We start from the raw sequence: 26,211 nt of genomic DNA, 5'->3' as shown, positions 1-26,211 counted from the left end.
CCTTTACTAATAATTATTTTTGAAAAACTTAATTTTTTTTAACGGAAAATAATTTTAAGGTAATTTGCATGCATCATCAGGCTTAGATGCATTTTTCTCCAAAACCGTTGCTTCTAGCGACGTCAATAAAGTATACCTTTTCTAAGTATAAAAGGTAGGGAAAAAAGTTTTTAAATACCAAAATAATATACACCGTGGCACGTAAAAGTTACAGAGATTTAAATGTGTCCTAATGGTCGCTTGTGGCGCCCCCTAGAAGAAACAACTAAATCGTTAATAAATTTGAATTTCGTATCCTAAAATACCATCAAATATGAAATTTCGTGAAATTAACTCAAAGAAATCGAAAGATATTAAAGAAAATGTGATTTTTTTTTCAACTTTAACACCCTGTAGCTCCATAATTATCAACTTTTGGACTGAGGGAAGTTTAGTTAAATCGACTTATTTTCACTCAAACAATCTGCGGTATTATTTTGGCCACTTAATTCGAGGACACCCTGTATAAAAAAAAATCAGTTCCGATCGAGAAATCGTAAAGAACAGACGTGCCTAGATCAAACAGAAAAATTTCGTGAAAAGACGCCAGTCGTAAAAATTTGGTATCACCCAAATAAATGCGAACCGCGACTAATCGAAGAAAGAATTTCGAGTGTCGACGCGATACGTGTGACCGACGCCATTGCCCAATTACCTGGGCAACCGTGACGGCCCTACCCACCCGATCGAGACGACCGTCCGATATTACAAATCGGCCGGAATAAAGCGTATCGAGCGACGTCACCTTCGATAGGTGTAAATCGGCCGGTAACCTTAGGTCCATGACCTAACGGGCAGCGCCCCAAAGGATTAATTGCTGGCAGTGTGTTTTTAAACACACTTACCATTTACTAACCAAATTTCTTTCAGGTATTTTAAAAGTAAAAATTGTGTTACAGGATTTCAGGAAAAACTAGCTACCATGGCGGAGGGCCAACCAAGGCCTAGCGCCATGAACCTACTGCGACAACAGGAGGAGCTGAGCGACACGCAAAAGAGGATGGCGGTCCAAGACCTTCAAAGCAATCCAGACAGCCTGATGGAGCTAAACAGGTACCTCATGGAGAGCAACAAGGCTCTGATAGAGGCAAACCATGCACTAAACAAGAGAGTTGAAGAGCTAGAACAAATGCTCCAAAAGCAAACCTCGATAATGGAACAACAAGCCGACATGCTGAAAAGCATCAAAGTTAATATGGAAAAAAAGGACAATCAACAAGAAGAGGAGGAAATCAAAAGGAAAAAGAAGAAGACGTCAAGAATAACCGTTTATGAAGAAAACCAAACCCCAATACAGGAACAAGAGCTGGTCCAGGAGGACGAAGACATGGAGATAGTTGACTTTAGACTAATCCAGCGTCAACAAAAAGAGGAACAAAAAGCGGGAAAAAGCAAAACCGAAAAGGAACAGGAACAAAGCCAGCCAGGACCCAGTAGGATGGTTGACTCAGCAACTTCTGAGCAACCAAAGAAACAAAAAGTCCCGCCAATAATTATTGCCAATTCGCAGGACTGGACCATGGTCTGCAACAGACTAAGGTCCAAAAAAATAGGCTATAACAAAGCCAAAATGACCAGCAAGGGAGTAGCCATAAGCCCAAACACACCAGAGGATTATAGGGCAATGACCCGAATGCTAAGGGACGACAAAAAGGAGTTCCATACTTACGGACTCCCTGAGGAAAAAAAAAAGTAAGGGTAGTGATAGGACTAATACCAATCAACATCACGGAAGAACAAATAACGAACGATCTAACCAGTCAAGGGATCACCCCCTGCTCCGTCCAGCGAATGAAAAGTCGTGTGGACAAACGCATCCTTGGACTTGTATTAGTCCAAGTAAACAAAGAAGATAAAGACAAAATCTACGGAGTGAAATACTGCTGCAACCTCAGCGTAAAAGTGGAGGCGCAAAGACAGCCAAAAGGCCCGACACAATGCCATAGGTGCCAGAAGTTCGGGCACTCACAAATGCACTGTACCGCACTAGTAAAGTGCGGAGAAAATCACCACAGCGGTGATTGCAAAAAAACCAGGAATATCCCGGCTAAATGCGCAAACTGCGGAGGCCCCCACCCAGCCAGCTATAAGGGATGCAAGGAAGTCCCCCAACCGACTAAGCAAACCACAAATCAAGTCAAATCAGTGGTCAAAAAAGTGGAGAAACAACAATTAAAAGTTGCCCCCCCCCCCCCCCCCCACCGTTCAAGACAGGAATGAGCTACGCAGGAGTAGCCAAAAATAACCCGAAAAAAGCCCAGAAAAATGAAGAGCCAGTAGATTTCCAACAGGCTCTCAAACAAATGCAGACAATGTATTCAGCAATGAGTACATTCTTCGCAAATTTGCCTAAAATACAAGGTTAATGGATTCACACCAGAAAACCCCATCTTCATTGCAGATCATATCATGGAATATAAATGGTATGAAAGGGTGGAAAAACGAATTGCAGGAGATATTGGAACGCCTAAATATCGATATAGCTGCAATTCAAGAAACCAGATTAAAACCAACGGATGATATAAAAATCCCAGGCCATAAAATATACAGAAAGGATAACGAAAAGCCGGGAACCCGAGGGTCAGCAATTCTAATAAAAAGCGGCATGCAGCACGAGCAATTACCACCGATAAATACGGTCATCATGGACACCACCGCAATCGAGCTAAACAATGCAAGGGGACGGTTACGAATAGCATCGTGCTATCACCCTCCGCAACTGAAATTACTACTTGAAGATGTCGAAAAAGCATTGTTCGGTAGAGAAAGCGGTCAATACATCGCAATTGGAGATTTTATTGCCAAATCGCAAAATTGGCATAGCAGAGCAACGAATGATAATGGAAGGCAACTTAAAAAGATTCTGGAAAAAAGGGATGACGTCACAGTAATGTCATCTGAAGAACCAACTCATTTTTCCACCTACGGAAAAACCGACGTTTTGGATATTATGCTAATCAGGGATTTAGAAGTCGAAGCAGAAATCAACGTAATTAATGAAGGATCATCTGACCACAACCCAATACTAGTGGTCTTAGGAGAAGGAATTCCAACCGTGGATACTATAGTAACGAAAAGGACTAATTGGAAGAAATACAAGAAAAACTTACAAGAAAACCTATCGAAAATCGGCAAACTCGAAAGTAAAGCCGAAATAGAAAATGCCGTCTCACAACTAGAAACGGACATAAAAGCAGCTCTAGAAACAAGCATAAAGGTAAGAAGAAAACCCAAAATAAGAAATTATCTAGCGGGAATTTCCGAGGAAACAAAACAGCTGATACAGCTAAGAAGGCATGCTAAGGAAAAAGCATTTAAAACACACGCCCAGGCGGACAAAAACGCCTTGTATCAGCTAAACAGAAGAGTAAAAGCAGCACTACAGGAACACAAGGAAGAACAGTGGCAGGAACATTTAAAATCCCTTGACCCACAGGATAGGAGTATGTGGAAAACACTAAAAGCCATTAAAACAGAGAGAAAACCAATGCCACCTATACAAGGAGAACATGGAATAGTATATACTTTTGAAGACAAAGCAGAGGTATTTGCGGACAGCCTAGAAAATCAATTCAAGGAAAATAAAAACCAGGACCAAGAAGCAGAAATATGGGAAGAGGAAGTGAAAAAACGAATCTACAACCTAGACAAGACACGGGACGAAGAAGCCATTAGGCATGTCACGCCAAATGAAATAAAAGGCATCCTGAAACAGCTACAAATCAAGAAAGCACCAGGATGCAATCAAATAGGGAACCAGGCACTGAAGGAATTGCCAAATCGAGGGGTAGCCGCACTAGTGAATATCGCAAATGCGGTCCTGAGAAAAAGGCATTTTCCGTCAAATTGGAAAAAAGCAGATATAATTCTATTCCCAAAACCGGGAAAAAATCACAAGCTACCACAAAGCTACAGGCCGATTAGTACACTATCACTCATGGGAAAAGTAGTGGAAAAAATAATACTAGCCAGATTAAACGAGAGCAAGGAAGAGCTCAAAATTATCGCACAGGAGCAGTTCGGATTTAGGAAACAACATTTGACTGAACTACAAGTCCTTAGAATGGTCGAGTACATCTCAGAATCTTTCAACAGGAAAAGAGCGGCAGGAGCAATCCTGTTGGACATCGAAAAGGCATTCGACAGCGTATGGCATAGAGGATTGTTGGTGAGACTGTTGGAATCAGGACTCCCAGTACCGCTAGTCAAGCTAGTTCAATCCTTCCTCGACAACAGGAAATTCAGAGTTAAATTAAACAGCAACTGCTCAACGTATAGGACAATTGAAGCGGGAGTTCCGGAAGGAGCCGTACTATCTCCGTTCCTATACAATGTATGTGTCAGACCCACCGAGGACTCAAAATACTCAACTGGCAATGTACGCAGATGATACTGCAATACTTGCAAGATCGTGAAACGGGAAACTACTAGCCAGGTTCTTGCAAGAGGAAATGACACAGCTAGAAAAATGGTTTTCCAAATGGAAAATCAAAATAAACGCTGATAAAACCCAAGCCATTGTTTTCACAAAGGAAGCAAAAAATCAAGACAGAAAACACAGTCAGAATATACAACAAATAAATACCGTGGAACTAAAAAGTCACGTATTTGGGAGTAGATATGGACGAGAAACTTACATGGAAAGACCACATAAGCAAAACAAGAAACAAAGCAAGATTGACAAGGGCCAAAATTTATCCTATGATAAGTAGAAAGTCCAAGTTGCCGCTCAAAAATAAAATCACGCTAGTTAAAACCGTGATTCAACCACAGCTAACATATGCATCGTCCGCATGGGGACATAGATCAAAATGGCAATTAAAGGAACTACAGGCAGTTCAAAATATTGCCTTAAGGACAGCAATAAATGCGCCATGGTATGTTAGTAATAATAGAATCAAAGAGGACCTCAAATACGAAACGATGACCGACGTAATGAAGAAACATGCAACGAAGATATTCCAAGAAGCAGAAGATCACCCGAACGAGCTAATTAAAGCGGCAACGGACTATAGTACGGAATACAAAATTCCGTACAAAAGACCCAAACACCAATTGTTTAACAACGGTTAAGGGTACTAAAACCAAACTGCATAGGACCAACGAGCCAAAAGTCTTGCAATAAAAAACGAGGACAAGGAACCAAAAACCTTATGCAGCATAGAATTTAAAAAGGCCAGATAGCCGTTCTGGTACTTCAAACTCGTTGCTGCAATAAAAGCCAAAATCCTCGGGAATAACATGGAATTCCCGTAAAGAGGTACGCAAGGGCCCAATTAAGATTACAGAGCAAAGAGCGGTGATACCGTTTGACTCTGATAATTAACGACCCTACACAAAAGCGACCCAAAAAGCGCGATTAAGAATAAATTGAGTTTGTTCAATTTTTCTTTGAATTTACGGGGTTTTTTAGTGGGTGGAACCCCACACAGGCTGGATGCACGGGCACCAGTATCGTCTTCCGGCAAGATTTTTTATCCCCGGGGTCGCGTCCCCCAAAAAAAAAAAAATCAAAATCGGACCACAAATAAAAATTTTACAGGGGTGTCCCGCTCTTATATGGGTCACACTGTATGTATGTATATATCACTTGCATCTTAACATGATAATATAAACTTGCTAATTAACAAGAAACAGTATTTCATTTATACAGTAGCCGTACGCTTAACCCAGCTGAGTGTAATTATTCTACCTGAGAGAAGGAACTTTTAGCCATCGTATAGGCCACTAAGTATTTCCGACCCTACGTCTTTGGCAGAAAATTCACGATAGTCACCTACCATAAACCACTTCAGTGGCTTTTCTCATTGAAGGAACCAAACTCCAAATTAGTCAGGTGGCGACTAAAACTTCAAGAGTATGAATATGATATACAATATAAAAATGGTACAAAAAATTCTAAAGCAAATGCACTCTCTCGCCCGCCTAAGGAAATAAATCCAATAGAAACAGAACCTCCATTTACTCATGTATCAGCAATAGCTGAAAGGTAGAAAAACCCCGCAGGCCAATACTTATGGCATGAAAAAATCAAACATTTCTTTGAACCACAAGAAAATTTATTCGGAAGTCCTAAGAAGAAAACCACAGAATAACCACAACCACCAAAGGAATCAAGGTCTCAGATTAAAATCCTATCTGATATACAAGTTAAACCTCCAAAGGATAATCCTACTATGCAACAACCTGTTGATACTCAATCTAACTCAAGTACTGTCTCAGCAGAAGAAGCAAAAACTTGTGAGACATAAAACTGTTCACACATCATTAAAACACCCAATTCTCGGAGCCCCCTATGTTAACAAATGCATTAACGCATACAAAAATCAAGTCATTTTCAAATGGACAGTCAAAGAAACTCCATACATCACCACGCAAAAGTTATTCGAGACGAAACAAAGAAAAATTATTTTTATTAACGAAAACCCGACAACGGAAGACGTTCAAAAGTTTCTCGTTGAACAATTACCACCAAAAATGTATTGTTTACATTTCCCTCAAAAAGAACTCGAACCTTTGATAATACGCATCTTTCAAGAAACCTTTAAAAATAATGCATATACATTAGTCATTTCTAATACATTACTTGAAGATATTACCGACCCGGACGAACAAAATGAGATCATTGAACGATAACACACAACGAAGACTTCACATCGAGGAATCAGCGAAAACATTAAAAATATTAAACAACGATATTATTGGCAAAATTTAGAGCGAGACGTTATAAATTATATTAACACATGTGAAACCTGCCAAAAATCTAAATATGACAGGCATCCATACAAAATTCTTTACAAACCTACACCGACCGGTAGCAAACCTTTTGAACATCTATACAGGGTTATTCAGATTCGACGCTCATCATTGAGATCTCAGTAACCATAAGAGATACGAGGTGGGTTAAATTGGGGCGAAGTTGTACGATTTGGAGCTCAATAAAATGCCCTTTCAAAATTTGGAAAATTCCGATTACTTCCGGAGATATCCGTAAAAAACCGAAATTTTGAAAAAGCGTTTGTTTTCTTTTCTGATGTTATTTTAAAAGATAATTAAAAACGAATGGCACATTATAATTGTCACTTTTTATCTTCTACAAAATAGTGAAATCATATTTGAAATTTGACGTTTAGATTTCCTGCAACCTGCAATTTGATGAAAATATTTAAAAAAATTATTTTGCTAAGAGTGCTTTGGAAAACAAGAACAAGGATACTATGGAAACAATTACTGTCACAAATATAATTGATACATTAGTTATCCAAGATATTTGAAATGTGATATTCCTTTACTGTGTTTAAATAAAAATGAGTTTTACAAATGAAGAAAATCGGGATATGTTAAGACTTTATTTCATTAATCACCGAAATTACATGCGAACAACTGAAGCATACCTTCAAGAATTTCTGGACAGGCGACAACCACATTACTCCTATTTTTCCAGGTTGGAACGAAATTTAGTTGAATATGGTTCTTTTCAAAAGTCAAGAAACAATTATGGTACTAAAATTAGCGAAGAAGATGCTAATCGAGTTTTGGAACAGGTTTATTTTTAAAACAAAAGCATACATTTACGTATTAGTATTAAAAACAATTTCAGGTTAACGTCCATCCGAGAAAATCTACAAATGAAATAGCATTTGCACTACATTTACCACAGACTAAAGTTTGAAAAATACTGAATAGAAATAACTACAAGCCTTACAAAATACACGTTTCACATAGATTGTTACTTGGTGATTTTGAACGACGATTAGCTTGGTGTAATTGGCTTAGACAACAAATTAATGTAAATTGTAGTTATCTGAATTCTATAATTTGGACAGACGAAAGCAAGTTCACGAATTGTGGAATGTTTAATAGGAATAATGAGCATATCTGGGCCGTACAGAATCCACACCAAAACAGACCAATTAGACACCAAGTACGTTTTGGTTTAAATGTATGGGCGGGTATTTTAAACGGTAACATAGTAGGCTCCTTTGTTTACGAATATAATTTAAATGGAGCTGCCTATTTGAATATTTTACAAAATTGCTTGGTGAATTACTTAGAAAATTTGCCACTTGAGCAACTTCGCACTATTTGGTTTCAACAAGATGGAGCACCACCTCACAACCTAAAGGGGGTAAGGAATTTCCTTAACAATGAATTTCCTGGTCGATAGATTGGAAATCGTGGTGTAATAGAGTGGCCCGCGAGGTCACCAGACCTATCGCCCCTTGATTTTTAATTATGGGGAACGTTAGAAAATAAAATTTACTCCGAACCCATACAAGATTTAGAAGACTTGCGGACAAAAATTATAAATGCATTTGCGACATTAAGATGGCGTGACATCAGTCGTGCTATTAATAATATTGAACGACGTATTAATTTGTGAATTGAACAAGAGGGAGGCATATTTGAATATTTGTTGTGACGTTTTATTTATTTATACGTTTAAGATTATTTTTAAGTTAATAAATTTAAGAAAACATTTATGTTTGATACATCATTTCATTAAAATTCAAAAAAAGTGGCAATTATAATTGGGCCATTCGTTGTTAATTATCTTTTCAAATAACATCAGAAAAAAAAGAAACGCTTTTTCAAAATTTCGGTTTTTTACGGATATCTCCGGAAGTAATCGGAATTTTCCAAATTTTGAAAGGGCATTTTATTGAGCTCCAAATTATACAACTTCGCCCCAATTTAACCCACCTCGTATTTCTTATGGTTACTGAGATCTCAATGATGAGCGTCGAATCTGAATAACCCTGTATATCGATACCTATTCACTGTCTGTTTAGAATCCCAGGGGTTCTGTTAGATTCGAAACTCCCGCGCCCCGGCGTCAACCTGACTTACGTCGGTTCCGGCGCTGCCAGCGCTGGAGCGGAAAATAACGGAACTTCGGGAAAAAGGGGGAATACCATAGATAGATAGACAGTAGAGGTCTTGCAACTCTATGTTAGTTATTGAAGCTGGTCTTCTAAAGCAAATGTGTTCGAAGTGAAAATACCCCGCGGGACTTTTAGATAAACAGAATCCAACCCCAAATACAGTCCACTCCCCAACATTTGGTCCATATCGAGCTGGATGTCACTGGATGAAAAAGCTGACACGTTTTTTCTACCACCCGATCGAAATCCACATCGAGCTTGTTGTGTCTACCTCCCAAGCAAGTCAGTAGTATTGCGATATTGCTGAATCCAAGGATTGGAGCATCCCGAGAAACAAGGAAATCTTGTTCGGAGTAGTTGAACCACAGGACGTAACGTAAGAATAGATTAGAACTTGAGTAGTGTGGTTGCGGTCGCGTGAAAAGAGAGGAAAAACAAAGAATACTCCTTTATCCTCAGCCCCAATAATTCGAGCCAGTTTTAATATTGAACTGCACCTCCTAATCTATAAATCCGACACACTAAGTGCCATATCCCAAGACATAGGATCATTTCGATTTAATATCGCAAAAAATTGATTTTGATAAGCCTCATTAATGTTTATGTCTTTTGTTTCATAGGGTATTTTGTATAATCGATCCCAACGTATCGAATTAAAATAATCGATACGCCATCATCCCACGTCGATACTCCAATTCAAGTCGATAACGTAAAGTCGATATCGAATTTTCGGCACCCCAAAAATCGATATTTAAAAATCGATTTACAACAAAAAATCAAGTTTTAATTTTGAAATCCTTTTTTGAATTTCGTTCAATTGCCTTTTGTTTACATTTTATATTTGATTGCATTGCCGCAATGGAAGATAGCATGGCAAAATTAGTGCGCAAGCGCGCTTCTGCCAAGGCGCGTATTACGACTTTCAGGAACTATGTTAAGAGTCTTGAAGAAGCCAAAGAGAAGAACGAGTTGACCGAACTAGACATTGCTGAGTTAGATCAACGCATTCATAGAATCGAAGAAGCCCTTTCAGATTTTAACATTGCTCAGAGTTCCATAGAGGAGCTGGCTAATGGGGAAGACTTAGAAAACATATTCAAAGAACGGGACGCCGTAGAATCCCGTTTCTATAAGGCATCCGCAGCCGCGCACTGTCTCATCGACAGATGCGTCAAAAAACCATTAAACGAAAACGCTCCTTCGATTCATGGCACTGAGCATAGCTCTGTTCGCGAAGCAAAAGGCAAGGTCAAGGTTCCGAGTCTGCAGCTCCCCAAATTCGATGGGTCCTATGACAAATGAGCCATGTTCCATGACCATTTCGAAAAGGTTATCCATTTGAATGACTCCGTCGACGCGATCGAAAAGTTCCGATATCTCAGTATGTCTTTGATCGGAGAAGCCGCGACGGCCATTGCAGGTTTAGACATATCCGCGAAAAATTATGAGGAGGCTTGGGATTTGCTCAAAAGGCAATACGAGGACAAGCCTTTCATGATCCACAAGCATGTTGAGGGAATTTTAGACTTCCCAAAAATTGTAAAATGTAATCATCCTGCTTTGAACTCCCTTTATCGAAATGTAAGCGGTCATTTGCGTGCTTTAAAGGCTCTCGGTCAACCAGTCGAAACTTGGAATAGCCTTCTTATCGAAATCGTTCTTCGAAAACTCGATTCATTAACCAAGGCAGAGTGGGAAAAAGAGCGTGTCGACTCAAACGACCCACCCGAGAATGACGACTTGCTCGATTTCCTCCAAAAGCAATGCAAACTTCTAGCCCGCAAAGCCGCGGACTCGGAGAAACCCGCGCAGGTAAATGTCCATGGCTTATCCTCGGGCAAGCCATCGTCCAAAAGGACAACATTTTCTCATGCTGCCGCGCAAGGTTCGGTGTGTCCCCTGTGCAAAGAACATCACTTACTATATGTGTGTCCAGCGCTTTTGCAAATGCCCGTCCCCGCTCGCATCGATAAAATGAAAGAGTTACATCGATGTTTAAATTGTTTCCGTCCTGGGCATTCTTCCTATGAATGCAAATCCTCATATAAGTGCAAAAAGTGCAAAAAATCCCATAACACGTTGCTTCATCTCCCCAAGATCGCCTCCGCGGAGCGTGATAATCCAATAGCTGAAGCGCCTGCCCAAACAGCTCTCCCTGTGAGCGTCAATCTTTGCCGATCCCAACTTTCAGAAACCCAAACCAATTGATATGATTATCGGCGTTGATTTGTTTTGGGACCTATTTTGCAAGGAACTCCAAAAATATCCGTACTTGCATAAAACAAAATTGGGTTATGTTATCTCCGGAAGGTTTCCATCCATAAATCCAGTAGGGAATTCTACCCTTTGAAACGTCGCTACAATTTCCAACCCCAGGGACACCAACTTGAATATTGTTCTAAAAAATTTTTGGGAAGTTGAGGAATGTCCACAATTCCTAGCCCTTTCCAGCGAAGAGCGTGCGTGCGAAAAAATATTTTCGGAAACCATCCGAAAGGATGAAAATGGTCGGTTCATTGTTACAATCCCGTTCAAAGGGTCTCTAGATTCCCTAGGAGAATCCTTTGAACAAGCTGAACGACGATTGTTCGCCATGGAAAGAAAATTCGCACGCAATCCCGCGTTAAAGGACATGTACGTCAAATTCATGCAAGACTATCTCAATTTTGGTCACATGACCAAAGTGGTCGATGAAGTTCAACCTCCGAAGCACGTTTACTATTTGCCTCATCATGGGGTCCTGAAAAAGGACAGCATGACTACCAAGCTCCGAGTAGTCTTTGATGGATCCGCGGTTACATCTACTGGCATTTCTATTAATGATGTACACATGACTGGGCCAACGATTCAGCCAGAACTATTTTCCACAATGCTGAGGTTCAGAATTTACCCCTATGTGGTAGGAGCTGATGTTTCCATGATGTATCGACAGATCCTCGTTGAACCCCAGCAGCGTTCGCTCCAAAGAATCCTTTGGAGAGCGGATCCAACCCAGCCAGTTGAAAGGTATGAGTTAAGTACAGTAACGTATGGGCTAGCCTCGAGTTCGTTCCTTGCGATTCGCTGCCTTTTTCAGGTAGCTGATGAAGTTCAAGAATCGCACCCGGAAGCTGCTGAAGCTATTCGAACTTCCTTTTACGTCGATGATTTTCTATATGGGGCCAATTCAATCCCTAAGGCCGTCCAAATTTGCGCAGACGTGTCTCAAATCCTATCATCAGTTGATTTTCCGCTTCGAAAATGGATTTCGAATGATCCGCAGATCATCGAACAATCAACGATCTTTGATGCCGAGCTACCTTGCCATACCATTGATCTGGGCGCAAACAAGACCGTGAAAACTCTAGGCTTATCGTGGAATAGCCAAGATGATAATTTAACTTACAATTTGGCAGAGCAGCCCGCTGTCAAGGAGTACACTAAACGCGCGATGCTTTCAATCATCGCTAAAATCTTTGATCCGCTCGGCATTCTGGGTCCGTGTACCGTCAATGCAAAGACCCTGCTTCAGCAATTGTGGCGAAAAGAGATCGACTGGGACGAAAGGTTGCCTCCAGATGTATCAGTTCCGTGGCATACCTTTATTCAGGAGGTACCTGAAATTAATCGTATTGCAGTCCCTCGATTCGTCAGCAGCGTCGACTCCTCCGTGTTCGAAATTCACGCATTTTCCGACGCGAGTGAAAAGGCGTATGGAGCCGCAATCTATATCCGTTCTATCAATATTCAAGGGGCCTTTGTCTCTCGCTTGCTTTGCGCAAAATCCAGGGTGGCTCCAGTAAGCTCCCTCACGATTCCAAGATTAGAGCTCTGCGCAGCTCAGCTCTCCCTGCAAGATTGATGAATGCAGTCGTCAAGTCCATCAACCTCCCAATCACCGGTAAGTTTTACTGGTGTGATTCCACTATTGTCCTTGCTTGGATAAGGTTTGAGCCCTCGAGTCTTAAGACTTTCGTCCGCCATCGAGTTGCAGAGATACAGTCTCTGTCGTCCCCAGCGGAATGGCACCATGTGGTGTCTCAAGAGAATCCCGCCGATTTGCTATCGCGAGGTGTGAGTCCCCGCGCATTAAAGGACTCGACTCAGTGGTGGACGGGACCATCCTGGCTAGCCTCTCCCAATCTCAAATTCTCAGAAGCAGGTCGGCCTAATTTCAGCGAATTGGAGATGAAGGTCCCCCAAACCGTCTCAGTATCAGTGCAAGAGCACTCTGCTATTATACCCTTCGAGCGTTTTTCATCCCTTCCCAGGTTGAGACGTGTCATGGCTAATGTCTGGCGGTTTATCAATCACACAAGATACGCGAAAAACGTGGGTGCGTCTCTGCTTCCTAGCATCGAGGAAACATACGAAGCCATGCATCACTTGATTCGAGTCACTCAGGCTCAATGTTTTCAAAGGGAAATCGAGGTCCTGTCCAAAAACCAGCGTATGCCTTCTAAGAGCCCTTTGAGTAACCTCAATCCCTTTATGGACCCAAGGGGAGTGCTCCGAGTCGGCGGGAGATTGGAAAATTCCGATTTTGATTTCGATAAGCGCCATCCCCAGATTCTTCCAGCTAAACACCCTCTCACCCAGTTTATTTTCATCGAAGAGCACAAGCGCCTCCTTCATGCGGGTCCGCAAACGCTTTTAGCAAATATTCGCGAAAAATACTGGGCGTTAGGTGGTAGAAATCTTGCTAGGAAAGTTGTACGTAATTAAGTGCCGTGCTTCAAAGCAAATCCCAAGTCAGTGCCCCCTCTAATGGGGCACTTGCCCTACGATCGAGTCACTCCAAATGCTGCCTTTTCCATCACCGGCGTTGATTACGCCGGCCCCTTCAATATAAAGGACCGGAAGGGCCGTGGGTGCGGCACCTCAAAATGCTATGTGGCAATATTCATATGCTTCGCTAGCAGAGCCATCCATCTCGAATTGGTGTCCGATTTAACTACCGAGTCGTTCATAATGTCCTTAAGGCGTTTTGCCTCCCGATGGGGCATGCCTAGCGTGATAAGGTCCGATAATGGTACCAACTTTGTGGGTGCAAACTCGGAGCTTCGGGAACTCGGGCAGTTCCTTGAAAACGAAGAGTCTCACTTGACCTGCGCCTTGGCGAAAGCGCAATTCAACTGGAAATTCATTCCAGCTTACTCCCCCCATTTCGGTGGCCTCTGGGAGGCAGGTGTGAAATCAGCAAAATACCACTTGAAAAGAGTAGCGGGTAATGCTTTATTAACTTTTGAAGAATTGTACACTCTATTGGCTCAAATAACTGCCATCCTGAATTCCCGCCCCCTCACTCCTCTTTCCGTTGACTCTCTCGATTTACCGCCACTGACACCCTCTCATCTTCTGATCGGGCGGTCACTTACGGCCGTTCCAGACCCGAGCCTCCTCCATCTGCCAGAAGGACGTCTCTCCCGTCACCAGCGGATCCAACAGATCCAGCAAAATTTCTGGACCCGCTGGTCCAAAGAATACATCTCCGAACTTCAGGGGCGAGTCAAATGGAGGCGGGAAGGACACAATGTTCGCGAAGGCACCTTAGTTTTGATCAAAGAGGATCATTCACCACCCATGCAGTGGCAGCTGGGTATCATATCCGAACTGCACCCAGGCAAAGATGGCGTCGTACGGGTAGTCACGCTGCGCACCAAAAAGGGGACGATCCGACGAGCAGTGGCGCGCCTATGCCCGTTCCCCTCTCTGGCCGAAGAGGATTCGTGAGGCCTCTCCCCAATCTATCCAAATATTCTTAGAATGCCCTACGCACCTTTGTCTTTAATTTAAATGTTAAAAATTTGTAGGTATCTTAAGTCTAGTTTAAGTGATTTGTTAGACTTTAGTCGAATTACGTGGTTTCCTTTGGTTGAAAGCCATCCTTTCAACGGGCGGGAGTATGTTTAGAATCCCAGGGGTTCTGTTAGATTCGAAACTCCCGCGCCCCGGCGTCAACCTGACTTACGTAGGTTCCGGCGCTGCCAGCGCTGGAGCGGAAAATAACGGAACTTCGGGAAAAAGGGGGAATACCATAGATAGATAGACAGTAGAGGTCTTGCAACTCTATGTTAGTTATTGAAGCTGGTCTTCTAAAGCAAATGTGTTCGAAGTGAAAATACCCCGCGGGACTTTTAGATAAACAGAATCCAACCCCAAATACAGTCCACTCCCCAACACTGTCGAATCAGAAATATTTAACAATTATAGATAATTTTTCAAAATTTGCAGCAGCGTACCCTACAAATGAAACACCAATTGAAATCTATCAAAATCTATTAAACTTCTTTGCACATCACGGGACACCCTCCAAAATTACAATGGACAATGCCAGGGTATTTAAAAATTTTCTTATTCAAGATATCTGCAAAACCTATAAAATTGAAATACATCACACTACCCCGTATAACCCGAACTCAAACTCGCCAATAGAGAGGATCCATTCAACACTCAAAGAAAGCCTTACCGTACTTCGAAACAACTATCGATCCAAAACTATCCCAGAATTAGTAAACCTTGCCTTTCTGAACTATAATAGTAGCATACATTCTTCTCATGATTACACCCCTTTCCAAATCATGAAAGGGAACTTAAACTATCAATTGAACTACGAGAAAAACCTCAACCAATTGCAAACAGACTATATACAGAGTGTTTCCTAACTACGTGTAAAAAATTTAAAGGCGTACTCCTCGACTGATTTTGAGTAAAAAATGTCTAATAAACATATGTCCGCAAATGCCTTGTTTCCAAGATACAGGGTGTTGAAATGTGACAAGAAAAAGAGATTTTATTTCCAAAATGACTCAATTTGGGTGTTTGAATTTTAGAAAAGACAATTCCGGGGGTTTCGGGGTTTTCTTCAATACGTCTTAAGATTGCTTCCTCCACTTCTGGTGTTCGACGTGTTATTGGCTTCCCTCCTCCTGGAGTTTTCATAAGAGATCCTGTATCACAAAGACGTTGAAAGAGGTTTTTAAAGGTTTGGTGGTTGAGAGCTTGGTGGTTTGGAAACCTTTCCATGTAAATGGGCCTCGCTGCTAACACTTACCATCAGTAAGGCCGTAAACAAAAACCATATTGGCCATTTCTTGATGAGTGTAATTATGCATTTGAAAAATTTTCAAAACTGAGGTATAATCTGATTTTTGGGACACAGAACTAAATTCTTTCACTTTAGAGAGTAAAACACCAAAATAACACTGACTATCTTGTTTATAGTAGTGGAAGTAGCAAAAAAAACTAACAATAAACAAGTTAGTAAATACCACTAAACCTTTAGAAACCTTTTTCAACGTCTTTCAGTCAACACCCTGTATCTTGAAAACAAGGCATTTGCGGACATATGTTTATTAGACATTTTTGACTCAAAATTAGTCGAGGATTACGCCTTTAAATTTTTTACAAGTAGTTAGGAAACACTCTGTATAATGTCCATCACTTATTTGTGTATTAATCTTTGACAATTCAAATGAGAATTGGATTAATAAATAAACAATAACAGATTCCTGGCCAAATTAAAGTGTACATCGCATATTTTATATGTAAACATGAGATTATTTTTTAAATCAGTCTAGTTCTTTCCTTTTATGTGAAAAGAACAAATTAAAAATGTATTCTTTCGATTTAATCACTAGAGTTAAAAAAAATGTTGAGCGTGGTATGAGTTATCGTGCTGTTGCAGAAAAATTTCATCTGTCTCATTCTACAGTTGCAAAAATGTATAAAACGGAATACAATCGAGTGAAAAAGAAGAGAGGACCCAAATCAAAGTTAAATATGCGAAGCTAAGCGCATATTAAAATAGAAATTCGCCGGTTAGCAGGAGAAGATGAGTTGGTGACTTCTCGGAAATTAAAAGAAAACTTGCAATTGGTCGCATCTGCAAGAACCATAAGGAGAACTCTTCCTCAAATGGGTGTTGAATGGAAAAAAGTTCACAAACAAATTCCTCTCACCAAAGCCCACCGTGAGTTTCGAGTGGCAAAAGCTCGAGAGTGGTTATCTTTAGGGGACTTTATCTGGACAAAGACAGTATTCGCTGATGAAAAAAAATTCGCAAAGGATGGTCCTGATAATGAGTATAGGTACATGGAAGATAGATCAACAACATCGTTTTATCGTCCAAAACGCCAAATGAGAGGTGGAGGGGTGATGATTTGGGGAGCAATAACTGCTTCAGGGCATTTTCTGCTGGAAAGAATCTCTGGAAGAATCAATAGCCAAGGTTATTTAACTCTTTTACGGGAGAAAGTTTATCCGTGGATGGCATCATTGTTTCCAGATGGAGATTTTTACTTTTTACAGGACAACGCGCCCGTTCACTCTTCCAGAGTCACAAAAGAAGGGTTATCACAAATGGGATTGAAGATTTTTGATTGGTCGGCGCGCTCTCCAGACTTGAACCCAATAGAAAATTATTTGAAAGCACTCTCTGGGGAAGTGTACAAAAAAAGAGCATACAACTCTGACTCTGAACTATGAGAAGAAATTTTAAAAGCAGCGCAGAAAATTAAAATAAACAAACCCAACCTTTTGAAAACTTTGTGTTGTTCTATGAACCGTAGATTGTTGAAAGTTATTGAATCTAAAGGAGACTCAATTAATTACTGATTTGTTTTAAAAATTCATGAAATTTGATATTTTTTAATTTGAAAAATATGCATATTTTGTTGCTGTACACTTTAATTTGGCCAACTATCACTTTCTATGTAATTAAAATGTATGACTGTTTTGTTAATAAAGAAATAAAATAATTAACGAATCAAATTTTTGTTTCCGTCCTTAATATACAAATTATACAGCAATAACCGTCTCATTTTTCTATTTCTTTTTGTAAAGAAATCAGCTGTACACTTAAATTTGACCAGGAGTGTATAGACATGCATTGAATGTATTGGATTCTTTTATCTTCTTTAGGAGGATAATCAGATTTGTATTTGAAAACTCATGTTATACTTTTAGCCGATTTTTTTGAACATTTTAGATTAAATTGTATTTCAACACATAATCTCGATCCTTCTTGGTATTTTACCATGCCTGGATATACAGTATACAACAGTTCTATTCGTACACCTGCATTTTTAATGTAAAAGACTCTCTAAATGCTTTTAAATTTATTTTTAGTAATATTTATTTCATTATTGTGATCAATAAATATGTTATGAACAATTATACAGGGTGTTTGGTTCACCGATACATATCCGAAAGGGGGTGGTAGGTGCGATGATTTGGAATGTATTGAACCATATATACTATTATATAAAGTGTTACGCATTTCGAGATATCGTCATTTTTCCAAATTTTACCATTTTCGCTGTTTACTTCCATATAAGTTAAAATAAAAATTTAGCTGAATGTTCGATCTGGCTCTACCTTTTTTCACATAAACTTGAATATGTATTTTATTGATATCAAACATCTAATGAAGTCTACATATTAAAAAAAAAATAATGTAGCCTTTTAAAGTTCGAAAAAGAAATTTCTTAAATATCAAACCTTGACTTTGTAAGCGAATACAAGAAAAGGTGCAAATGAAAGAGACGTTCAAATATCTCTAAAAACTTATTGAACTAATGCTCTTTCGAATGATATATTGAAAGACTCAGATTTAATGTCGCATAAGATATTTAATTAAAAAAAAATTAAAAATGCGGATATGGCGATTTAACAATATGAATAAAAATTAATTAGTAATTATTATTTATACATTAATTATACTATTTATTTAAGATTAATTATTATGCTCGAAATGAGATCCACCATTTCTGATACAACATCGGCATCTTCGTCGCATCTCTGTGGTGGTTACTCCTAGCTTCATTTCAACCTTCATGACTTTTGCTGCCCTATTAATTTTTTGAATGAGATGGTCTCGATCGTGAATTTCTTCATTGTATACCAGTTCCTTCATTCTTCCCCAGATATGATAATCTACTGGGGTCAGATCCGGAGATCTAGCAGGCCATAATATTGGTCCGTTTCGCCCTATCCATCTTTCGGGAAACTGATTATTTAAAAACTCCCTTATTGTTTTCCGATAATGGGCAGGACATCCATCGTTTTGAAATATGATTTCCGTTCTTACATCTAAAGGTATATCGTCCAAAATATCTGGTAAATGATTTCTTAAAAATTCTAGGTAATTTTCGCCATTTAAATTGTCTGGCAAAAAATATGGGCCAATCAAAAGCCTGCCTATTATACCAGCCCATACGTTCACACTAAATTTATGTTGAAACGAAGTTTCTTTTTTCATATGCGGATTTTCTTCAGCCCAATAATGCAAATTATGAAAGTTGGTAACTCCTTCACGGGAAAATTTAGATTCATCCGTCCATAAAATCCTGCGAAGAAATCTTCCATCTTCAATATCCGCATGTAAGATAAATCGACAAAAATGTGTTCTTCGGATTGGATCTCCCTCCTCAAGTCCTTGCACGGGTGTGTAATGAAAAGGGTGCAATTTCTCAGAGTGTAGAACTGACCACACCTTCCACGTAGATACGTTGAGTTGTTCAGCTACTTTCCTAACGCTTGTAGTGGGCTCTGCTTCAAACGTATTAAAAATTTGTACGTCCACCTCAGCGTGATATTTTTGGTTATTCGGTCTAGGATCTTGATGATATAAATTCCCAGTTTCACTCATTCTACGATATGTATTAGCGAATACTTTTACGTTAGGTACTCTTCTTTGAGGAAATCTTTCACGATATAAACGCTGAGCGGCAGCTGCGTTACCGTCAGCTCTGCCATACATAAAAAGTATATCAGCATATTCAACATTTGAATATGCAGCCATTAATCTAAATCGTTAAAAATGAAATATCACAGTATTATACGAAATAAAATACATCGATTGACCACTAAAAAAATTTTGAATAAAACACTGTCTGTCATATCTCGTTACTAAGCAACCCAGTATCATGGCTTACCAGATATTTTATTTTATTTTTATATTATTTTTTTTACGGACCAATATTATGGCCTGCTAGATCTCCGGATCTGACCCCAGTAGATTATCATATCTGGGGAAGAATGAAGGAACTGGTATACAATGAAGAAATTAACGATCGAGAACATCTCATTCAAAAAATTAATAGGGCAGCAAAAGTCATGAAGGTTGAAATGAAGCTAGGAGTAACCACCACAGAGATGCGACGAAGATGCCGATGTTGTATCAGAAATGGTGGATCTCATTTCGAGCATAATAATTAATCTTAAATAAATAGTATAATTAATGTATAAATAATAATTACTAATTAATTTTTATTCATATTGTTAAATCGCCATATCCGCATTTTTAATTTTTTTTTAATTAAATATCTTATGCGACATTAAATCTGAGTCTTTCAATATATCATTCGAAAGAGCATTAGTTCAATAAGTTTTTAGAGATATTTGAACGTCTCTTTCATTTGCACCTTTTCTTGTATTCGCTTACAAAGTCAAGGTTTGATATTTAAGAAATTTCTTTTTCGAACTTTAAAAGGCTACATTATTTTTTTTTTAATATGTAGACTTCATTAGATGTTTGATATCAATAAAATACATATTCAAGTTTATGTGAAAAAAGGTAGAGCCAGATCGAACATTCAGCTAAATTTTTATTTTAACTTATATGGAAGTAAACAGCGAAAATGGTAAAATTTGGAAAAATGACGATATCTCGAAATGCGTAACACTTTATATAATAGTATATATGGTTCAATACATTCCAAATCATCGCACCTACCACCCCCTTTCGGATATGTATCGGTGAACCAAACACCCTGTATAATGTTCATGAATTTTTATCTTCTAATCTACCATAGATAAATAATTAAATTTACAAAAATGTATTTACTACGTACAACACTTCTGTTCGTACAATTATATGACCAACCCATAGAAGACCTATTGTCTGGAAGCACAACACGCGCTACCCGTGCCTATGTAATAACACACGAGTTAAGTTAAGTCCCTTAAGACTTAGCTTTTTAAAAACAAATAGAAAAGAGTTAAAATATTCAAACTTTATTTGTTACACAAAGATATTCACTTTAATTACACTTATCAGAAGAAGGTACCAGAATGACCCCCGCTATGCTAATCGTATGGCTTTTTATAATAAAAAGTAGCTGAAGATGCAGATTTGGGCGCGTGTAATTATTATTGTTTATTGTCACCGGGACATGTGTTATTATCTTCACGTGTAAACGGTCATATAACTCCTCCCTCCTTAAGATTGAGAAAATAGGGGTTTATTTTCGAGAGGTGATAGCTGTATGTCCATTTTTACATTTTTATTAGATTTCTTATAGTAACAGAAATAATATATAAGACTTACAATAATGATAAATAATATAATACTCAGGGATGTAATAGAAACACCAGTATTCACTATGTCAAAATCTTTTAATTGATGTGTTGTTAATCGGTTCGCCCTTTCAAGGTCTTGATGCAGATCTTTAAGATTGATTTCTTTGAGTTTAATTGGATTAATTGGGTTTTGTAAATTTCGGTTGATTTTGATCGCCGGTAGTTTTAATCGTAATCGAATTATTGTAGGTTTTTGGTCTATATAAGTTTTATTCATGATTGTTACGTTACAACTGGAAAGGGTTAGGATCGAGGGTTTGATGAGTGTTTCGATCGTTTGCTGATTTGAACAGTGAAATTCAATAATTTCTTTGGTAGCTGGTATCACTAGTAGGGAATTATCTAATAGTTGCGTGACTGAAGATTCCACATAGCTAATAGGGATCATAGGACAGTGATTAGTGAGTTGTATTGTTTCGACAATACATTGCTCGTTAATATGTAAGGACTGTTGTTCGCAGAGAGACATGTTTTCTACCCTTGTGCAGGCGTTTGCGAGACTAAAATATTTTGTGTTGGATTTTAAAAGATAGGGGTATGATATTATCATTATATGATTATTAAGGGGTATCGGGTATAATTGATAAAGAACATATGGTTCTCCGGCTATTAGTGGAATTGAGATATGAAAGATTACAAGATCGTTTCGTATTACGACGTTCGTAGTGGCTATTTCGTAATAATTGATAAGGTTGGTGAAAGGAATCTTATTTTCTGCTTGGATACGTCTAAGGAGTGAACTAAGTTCTCTGTAAGGGTGAATACTATGATGTAGAACGTTTATTTTGGCAAATTCTATCGCAGTTTGCACATTTTCACAAATTTTGGTTGCGGTTTGAATGTTAACGCTTAAGTTATCGAGAAAAATAATGAAAGAAAGGACGTGTGCCGACGAATATGTGGATTGTGTTAGGTTAGTTAGCTGAGACTGTAATTTTTGCTGATTGCTATTAATAATGCTAAGCTGGGTGTCAACGTCCTGGCTTATTTTCTTGACTATTGTTTGAGTTGCAGAGATATCTTGTTGCAAGGTTTTCTGATTTTCTCGAAGGATTTGTATATAATTATCATATCTTTCTCCATCGTCTGAGTCAAGGGTACCGTAGAGATATTTTTGTAGTTTCCCAGCTATATTTAGGAGCCCTCTTTTTACTCTATTTGTTGGCATTGAATAGTGTATGACAAAGGTTTTGATGAATTCAATTTGAGCAAGTAAATTGTTAAGTCGAGTTAAAAGCAGGGCGTTATGACTGGTGTTGGACGCGCTTAGAGTCGTATTAAGTAGTGTAAGGGCTTGTTTAGTTGATGTTAAACACTTACGGATATTAGTGAGGTTTACATGATAATAAATGTGATTGTTGATGACATAACTTGGGTCTTCACTGATTGGTAGGAGAGGGTTCAGTATTTCTTCGATTTGGTATTGAGCGTTAACGAGCATCGGTAGAAGTACTAGGATACTCTTCATGATTCTGAAAATGTCTTCGTTTAATATCCTTAGGGTGTCTTTGATTTGTGAATTGGGTTAGTTTATATTTAGGTTGCAATTTTGATAATCGTTGAGGGGTTTTTATCAGTTGTTTAGTTCCCTCTGGTATTTCAGGGTCATTTTCACGAGTTTTGTTAAGTTTGGCTAAGACGTTAGTCTTTTTTGCACTTAATTTTTGATTAATAGTGGTATTAAGTGTTTTAAAGATATCGGATAGTTCGTGAATGTAGTCTGTTTGGAGTTGGTTAATGTTTTTCTCAAAATTGAGTTGATAATTTAAATTTCCTTTCATTATTTGGAATGGGGTATAGTCATGGGTTGAATGAATGCTATTATTGTAGTTCAAAATTGCTATGTCTATTAATTCGGTGATGGTTTTATCTCTATAGGTGTTTCTGAGAGCGCTAAGGCTTTCCTTAAGGGTCGAATGAAATCGTTCGACAGGGGAATTTGAGTTAGGGTTATACGGTGTTGTATAGTGGAGATCAATTTTATAAGTCTTACAAAGTTCTTGGATCAAGAAGCTTTTAAATGATTTTGCATTATCAGTAGTTATTTTGGAGGGTGTACCGTGGTGAGAGAAGAATTTAATGAGATTCTGACAAATCTCTATCGATGTTTCGTTTAAGGGGTAGGCTGCTGCAAATTTCGAGAAGTTATCTATTATTGTGAGGTATTTTTGGTTCGAGATAGAGTAGATGTCCATGTAAAGGTGTTCAAAGGGTTTATTCTCGGTTGGTGTAGGTTTATATATGACTTGATGAGGATGTCTGTCATATTTTGTTTTCTGACAGATATCACAAGTGTTAATATAGTTTATGACATCTCTTTCTAAATTCGGCCAATAGTAACATTGTTTGATGTTTTTTATATTTTCACTGATTCCTCGGTGTGTTGTTTTTGTAGTGTGGTACCTTTCGATCACCTCTTTTTGGTCGTCTGGATCTGTAACATCTTCTAATAGGGTATTAGATATTACAAGGATGTACGCGTTATTTTGAAAGGTTTCCTGAAGAATTCGGATAATTATCGGTTCTAACTCTTTCTGTGGAAAGTGTAGACAGTACATTTTAGGTGGTAGCTGTTCTGTAAGGATTGCTTGAATATCCTCGGTTGTCGGAGTTTCATTTATGAAGATGATTTTTCTTACCTTTGTATTGAAAAGTTTTTGGGTTGTTGCGTATGACTTTTCTCTGGGGATCCATTTAAATATGACCTGGTTTGTATACGTATTGACACTCTTGTTGACGTAAGGAGCTCCGAGAATAGGGTTTTCACGGGACGTATGAACAGTTTCTGTTTCTTCCGCAGTTATCGTACTTTCAGCGGTTGCTGTACTGGAATGCTTAGTGTCATCGTTTTCTGTGGCTTGTTTTACGAGTTCTTCTCTTGGGGGCTGGATTTGTATGTCAGATAAGATTTTAATTGTAGGTTTAGGCTGTATAATTTCCTTTTTTACTGGTTTCTCAAATAAATTTTCTTGTGTATTGAAGAAATGCTTGATACGCTCATGCCATAAATATTGGTCTTCATTTTTTTAATTTCTTTCGGCTATGGCTGAAGCATGGGTCAAAGATATATCTAACTCTACTGGATTTAATTCCCTAGGTGGGCGAGAGAGAGCATCTGCGTTTAAGTTCTTCGCACCTTTTTTATATTTTATGTCGTAATCGTATTCTTGTAGCTTTAATTTCCACCGAACTAGTTTAGAGTTCGGTTCTTTGATTGAAAAGAGCCATTGGAGGGGTTTGTGATCTGTCACGATGATGAATTTTCGACCGAACAGATATGGCCTAAAATATTTTGTTGCCCAGACTATGGCTAGCAGTTCTTTCTCAATCGTTGAATAGTTGCATTCAGCGGGATTGAGTGTTCTGCTGGCAAAACATACCGGGAGGTCGTTGCCTATGGTTCCTTGGGATAAGACAGCGCCTATTGCGTAATCTTAGGCATCAGTGGTGAGAATGAAGGGTTTAGTAAAATCGGGGTATTGGAGTATTGGATCGTTTATGAGTAGGTCTTTACAGAGATTAAAGGCTTCCATAAATGGTTTATCTTGCACTATCTTGGCTCCTTTTTTTAAATTTTGGGTTAAAGGTTTCGTTATTTTCGCAAAGTTCTTAATAAATTTCCTGTAATAGCCTACAAGTCCTAAAAATGACTTGATTTCTTTAGCGGTTTTGGGAACTGCGAATTTCTTTATTGCTTCGATTTTCTTAGGATTCGGCTTAATTCCATCAGGGGTAATGATGTGACCTAGGAATTCTACTGTTTTTTTGAGGAATTCGGACTTGTCCAATTGGATCTTCATATCATATGAATTGAGTCTATCAAAAACTGTTTTTAATGAATTAATGTGTTCCTCTAGGCTAGTAGAGTATATTATGATATCATCCATGTAGACAAGACATATTTTGCCTTGTAGTCCTTTTAGGACATTATCCATTGTGCGTTGAAATGTTGAAGGGGCATTTTTGAGTCCGAAGGGCATTCGAGTATACTCATAATGTCCGTTTTCAACGTTGAAAGCGGTTTTTGGAATACTTTTCGGATCCATCTCTATCTGATGAAATCCGCTAGCGAGGTCCAAGGTGGTGAAGTATTGACTTCTTCCCAGTTTGTCTAATATTTCTGTAATATTGGGTAGAGGGTACCGATCATCTATTGTCTTTTCGTTTACTTTCCGATAATCGATTATCATTCGCCATTTTCTTTTCCCCGAGGCGTCCATTTTCTTTGGAACTATCCACACAGGTGAGCTCCATGGGGAATATGAAGGACGAATTATTCCATCCTCTAACATTTCATTGATTTGTTTTTTAATTTCCTCTTTGTGTACATAGGGGTAACGGTAATTTTTTGTATAAACAGGTATTTCATCTGTTGTGTTAATAGTATGTTTTATTTGATTAGAAAAGGTTAGTCGATCACCCGGCTTATAAAGAATTTGTTGATAGGAACTAAGTAATTTGAAGAGTTGGACTTGTTCTTCCCTGTTTAAGTGTTCGCTTCTGATTAAGGGCTTTAAATCTAGTTGTTCTTGTTTCTTTAATAGAGGATTTTGTCGACTAGCTTTTTGTTCTAGGTTAAGGATTTCGTAGTTATTTAGTTCTATAGGTTCTAACGGTAGGTTTTCGTTTACGTTATATTCTATAATAACAGAGTTTTGAGAATGATTAAACATCTCTATTGTATATGATTGATTATTGATAGTTATCAATGAAGGTTGTATCTCTATTTGTCCGTCATGATAATGATCTAGTAGCCAAGTTGTGCCATTTGGTAACATGGTTCTAATGGTAGTTTTCTGCAAAGTTTGGGATTGAATTTCGATTTTGCATTGTTCAAAGTTCTGTCGATATTTAAAGGGTATCTCAAAGTAGTTATTTTTTAATACTTTATTTCTCAAATCTATACTTAAGTTTAGATTACGAAGGTTTTTGATTCCTAATATTC

General features: G+C 38.5%; 5 protein-coding genes across 5 annotated transcripts; 4 read left to right on the top strand and 1 right to left on the bottom strand.

Moving 5' to 3' along the window:
- The first annotated feature begins 10,307 nt into the window (after positions 1-10,307).
- LOC136350039 (uncharacterized) lies at positions 10,308-11,132 on the top strand. Its single transcript, XM_066301563.1, has one exon. It carries the CDS (start codon positions 10,308-10,310, stop codon positions 11,130-11,132), a length of 825 nt encoding a protein of 274 aa, XP_066157660.1.
- A 424-nt stretch (positions 11,133-11,556) lies between these two features.
- Positions 11,557-12,765, top strand: LOC136350038 (uncharacterized). The gene has a single exon (XM_066301562.1). The coding sequence runs from the start codon at positions 11,557-11,559 to the stop codon at positions 12,763-12,765; it is 1,209 nt and encodes a 402-aa protein (XP_066157659.1).
- Positions 12,765-13,628, top strand: LOC136350036 (uncharacterized). The gene has a single exon (XM_066301561.1). The coding sequence runs from the start codon at positions 12,765-12,767 to the stop codon at positions 13,626-13,628; it is 864 nt and encodes a 287-aa protein (XP_066157658.1).
- Positions 13,629-13,670: 42 nt separating this feature from the next.
- LOC136350035 (uncharacterized) lies at positions 13,671-14,636 on the top strand. Its single transcript, XM_066301560.1, has one exon. It carries the CDS (start codon positions 13,671-13,673, stop codon positions 14,634-14,636), a length of 966 nt encoding a protein of 321 aa, XP_066157657.1.
- Positions 14,637-18,220: 3,584 nt separating this feature from the next.
- Positions 18,221-19,945, bottom strand: LOC136350033 (uncharacterized). Its single transcript, XM_066301557.1, has one exon. It carries the CDS (start codon positions 19,705-19,707, stop codon positions 18,640-18,642), a length of 1,068 nt encoding a protein of 355 aa, XP_066157654.1. The 5' UTR covers positions 19,708-19,945; the 3' UTR covers positions 18,221-18,639.
- Between the last annotated feature and the right edge of the window lie 6,266 nt (positions 19,946-26,211).

This window comes from Euwallacea fornicatus, unplaced genomic scaffold, assembly GCF_040115645.1.
Source record: "Euwallacea fornicatus isolate EFF26 unplaced genomic scaffold, ASM4011564v1 scaffold_88, whole genome shotgun sequence".
Lineage (NCBI taxonomy): Eukaryota > Metazoa > Arthropoda > Insecta > Coleoptera > Curculionidae > Euwallacea > Euwallacea fornicatus.
The sequence above is the reverse complement of the archived record's forward strand: the minus strand, read 5'-3'. Positions and strand labels throughout refer to the sequence as shown.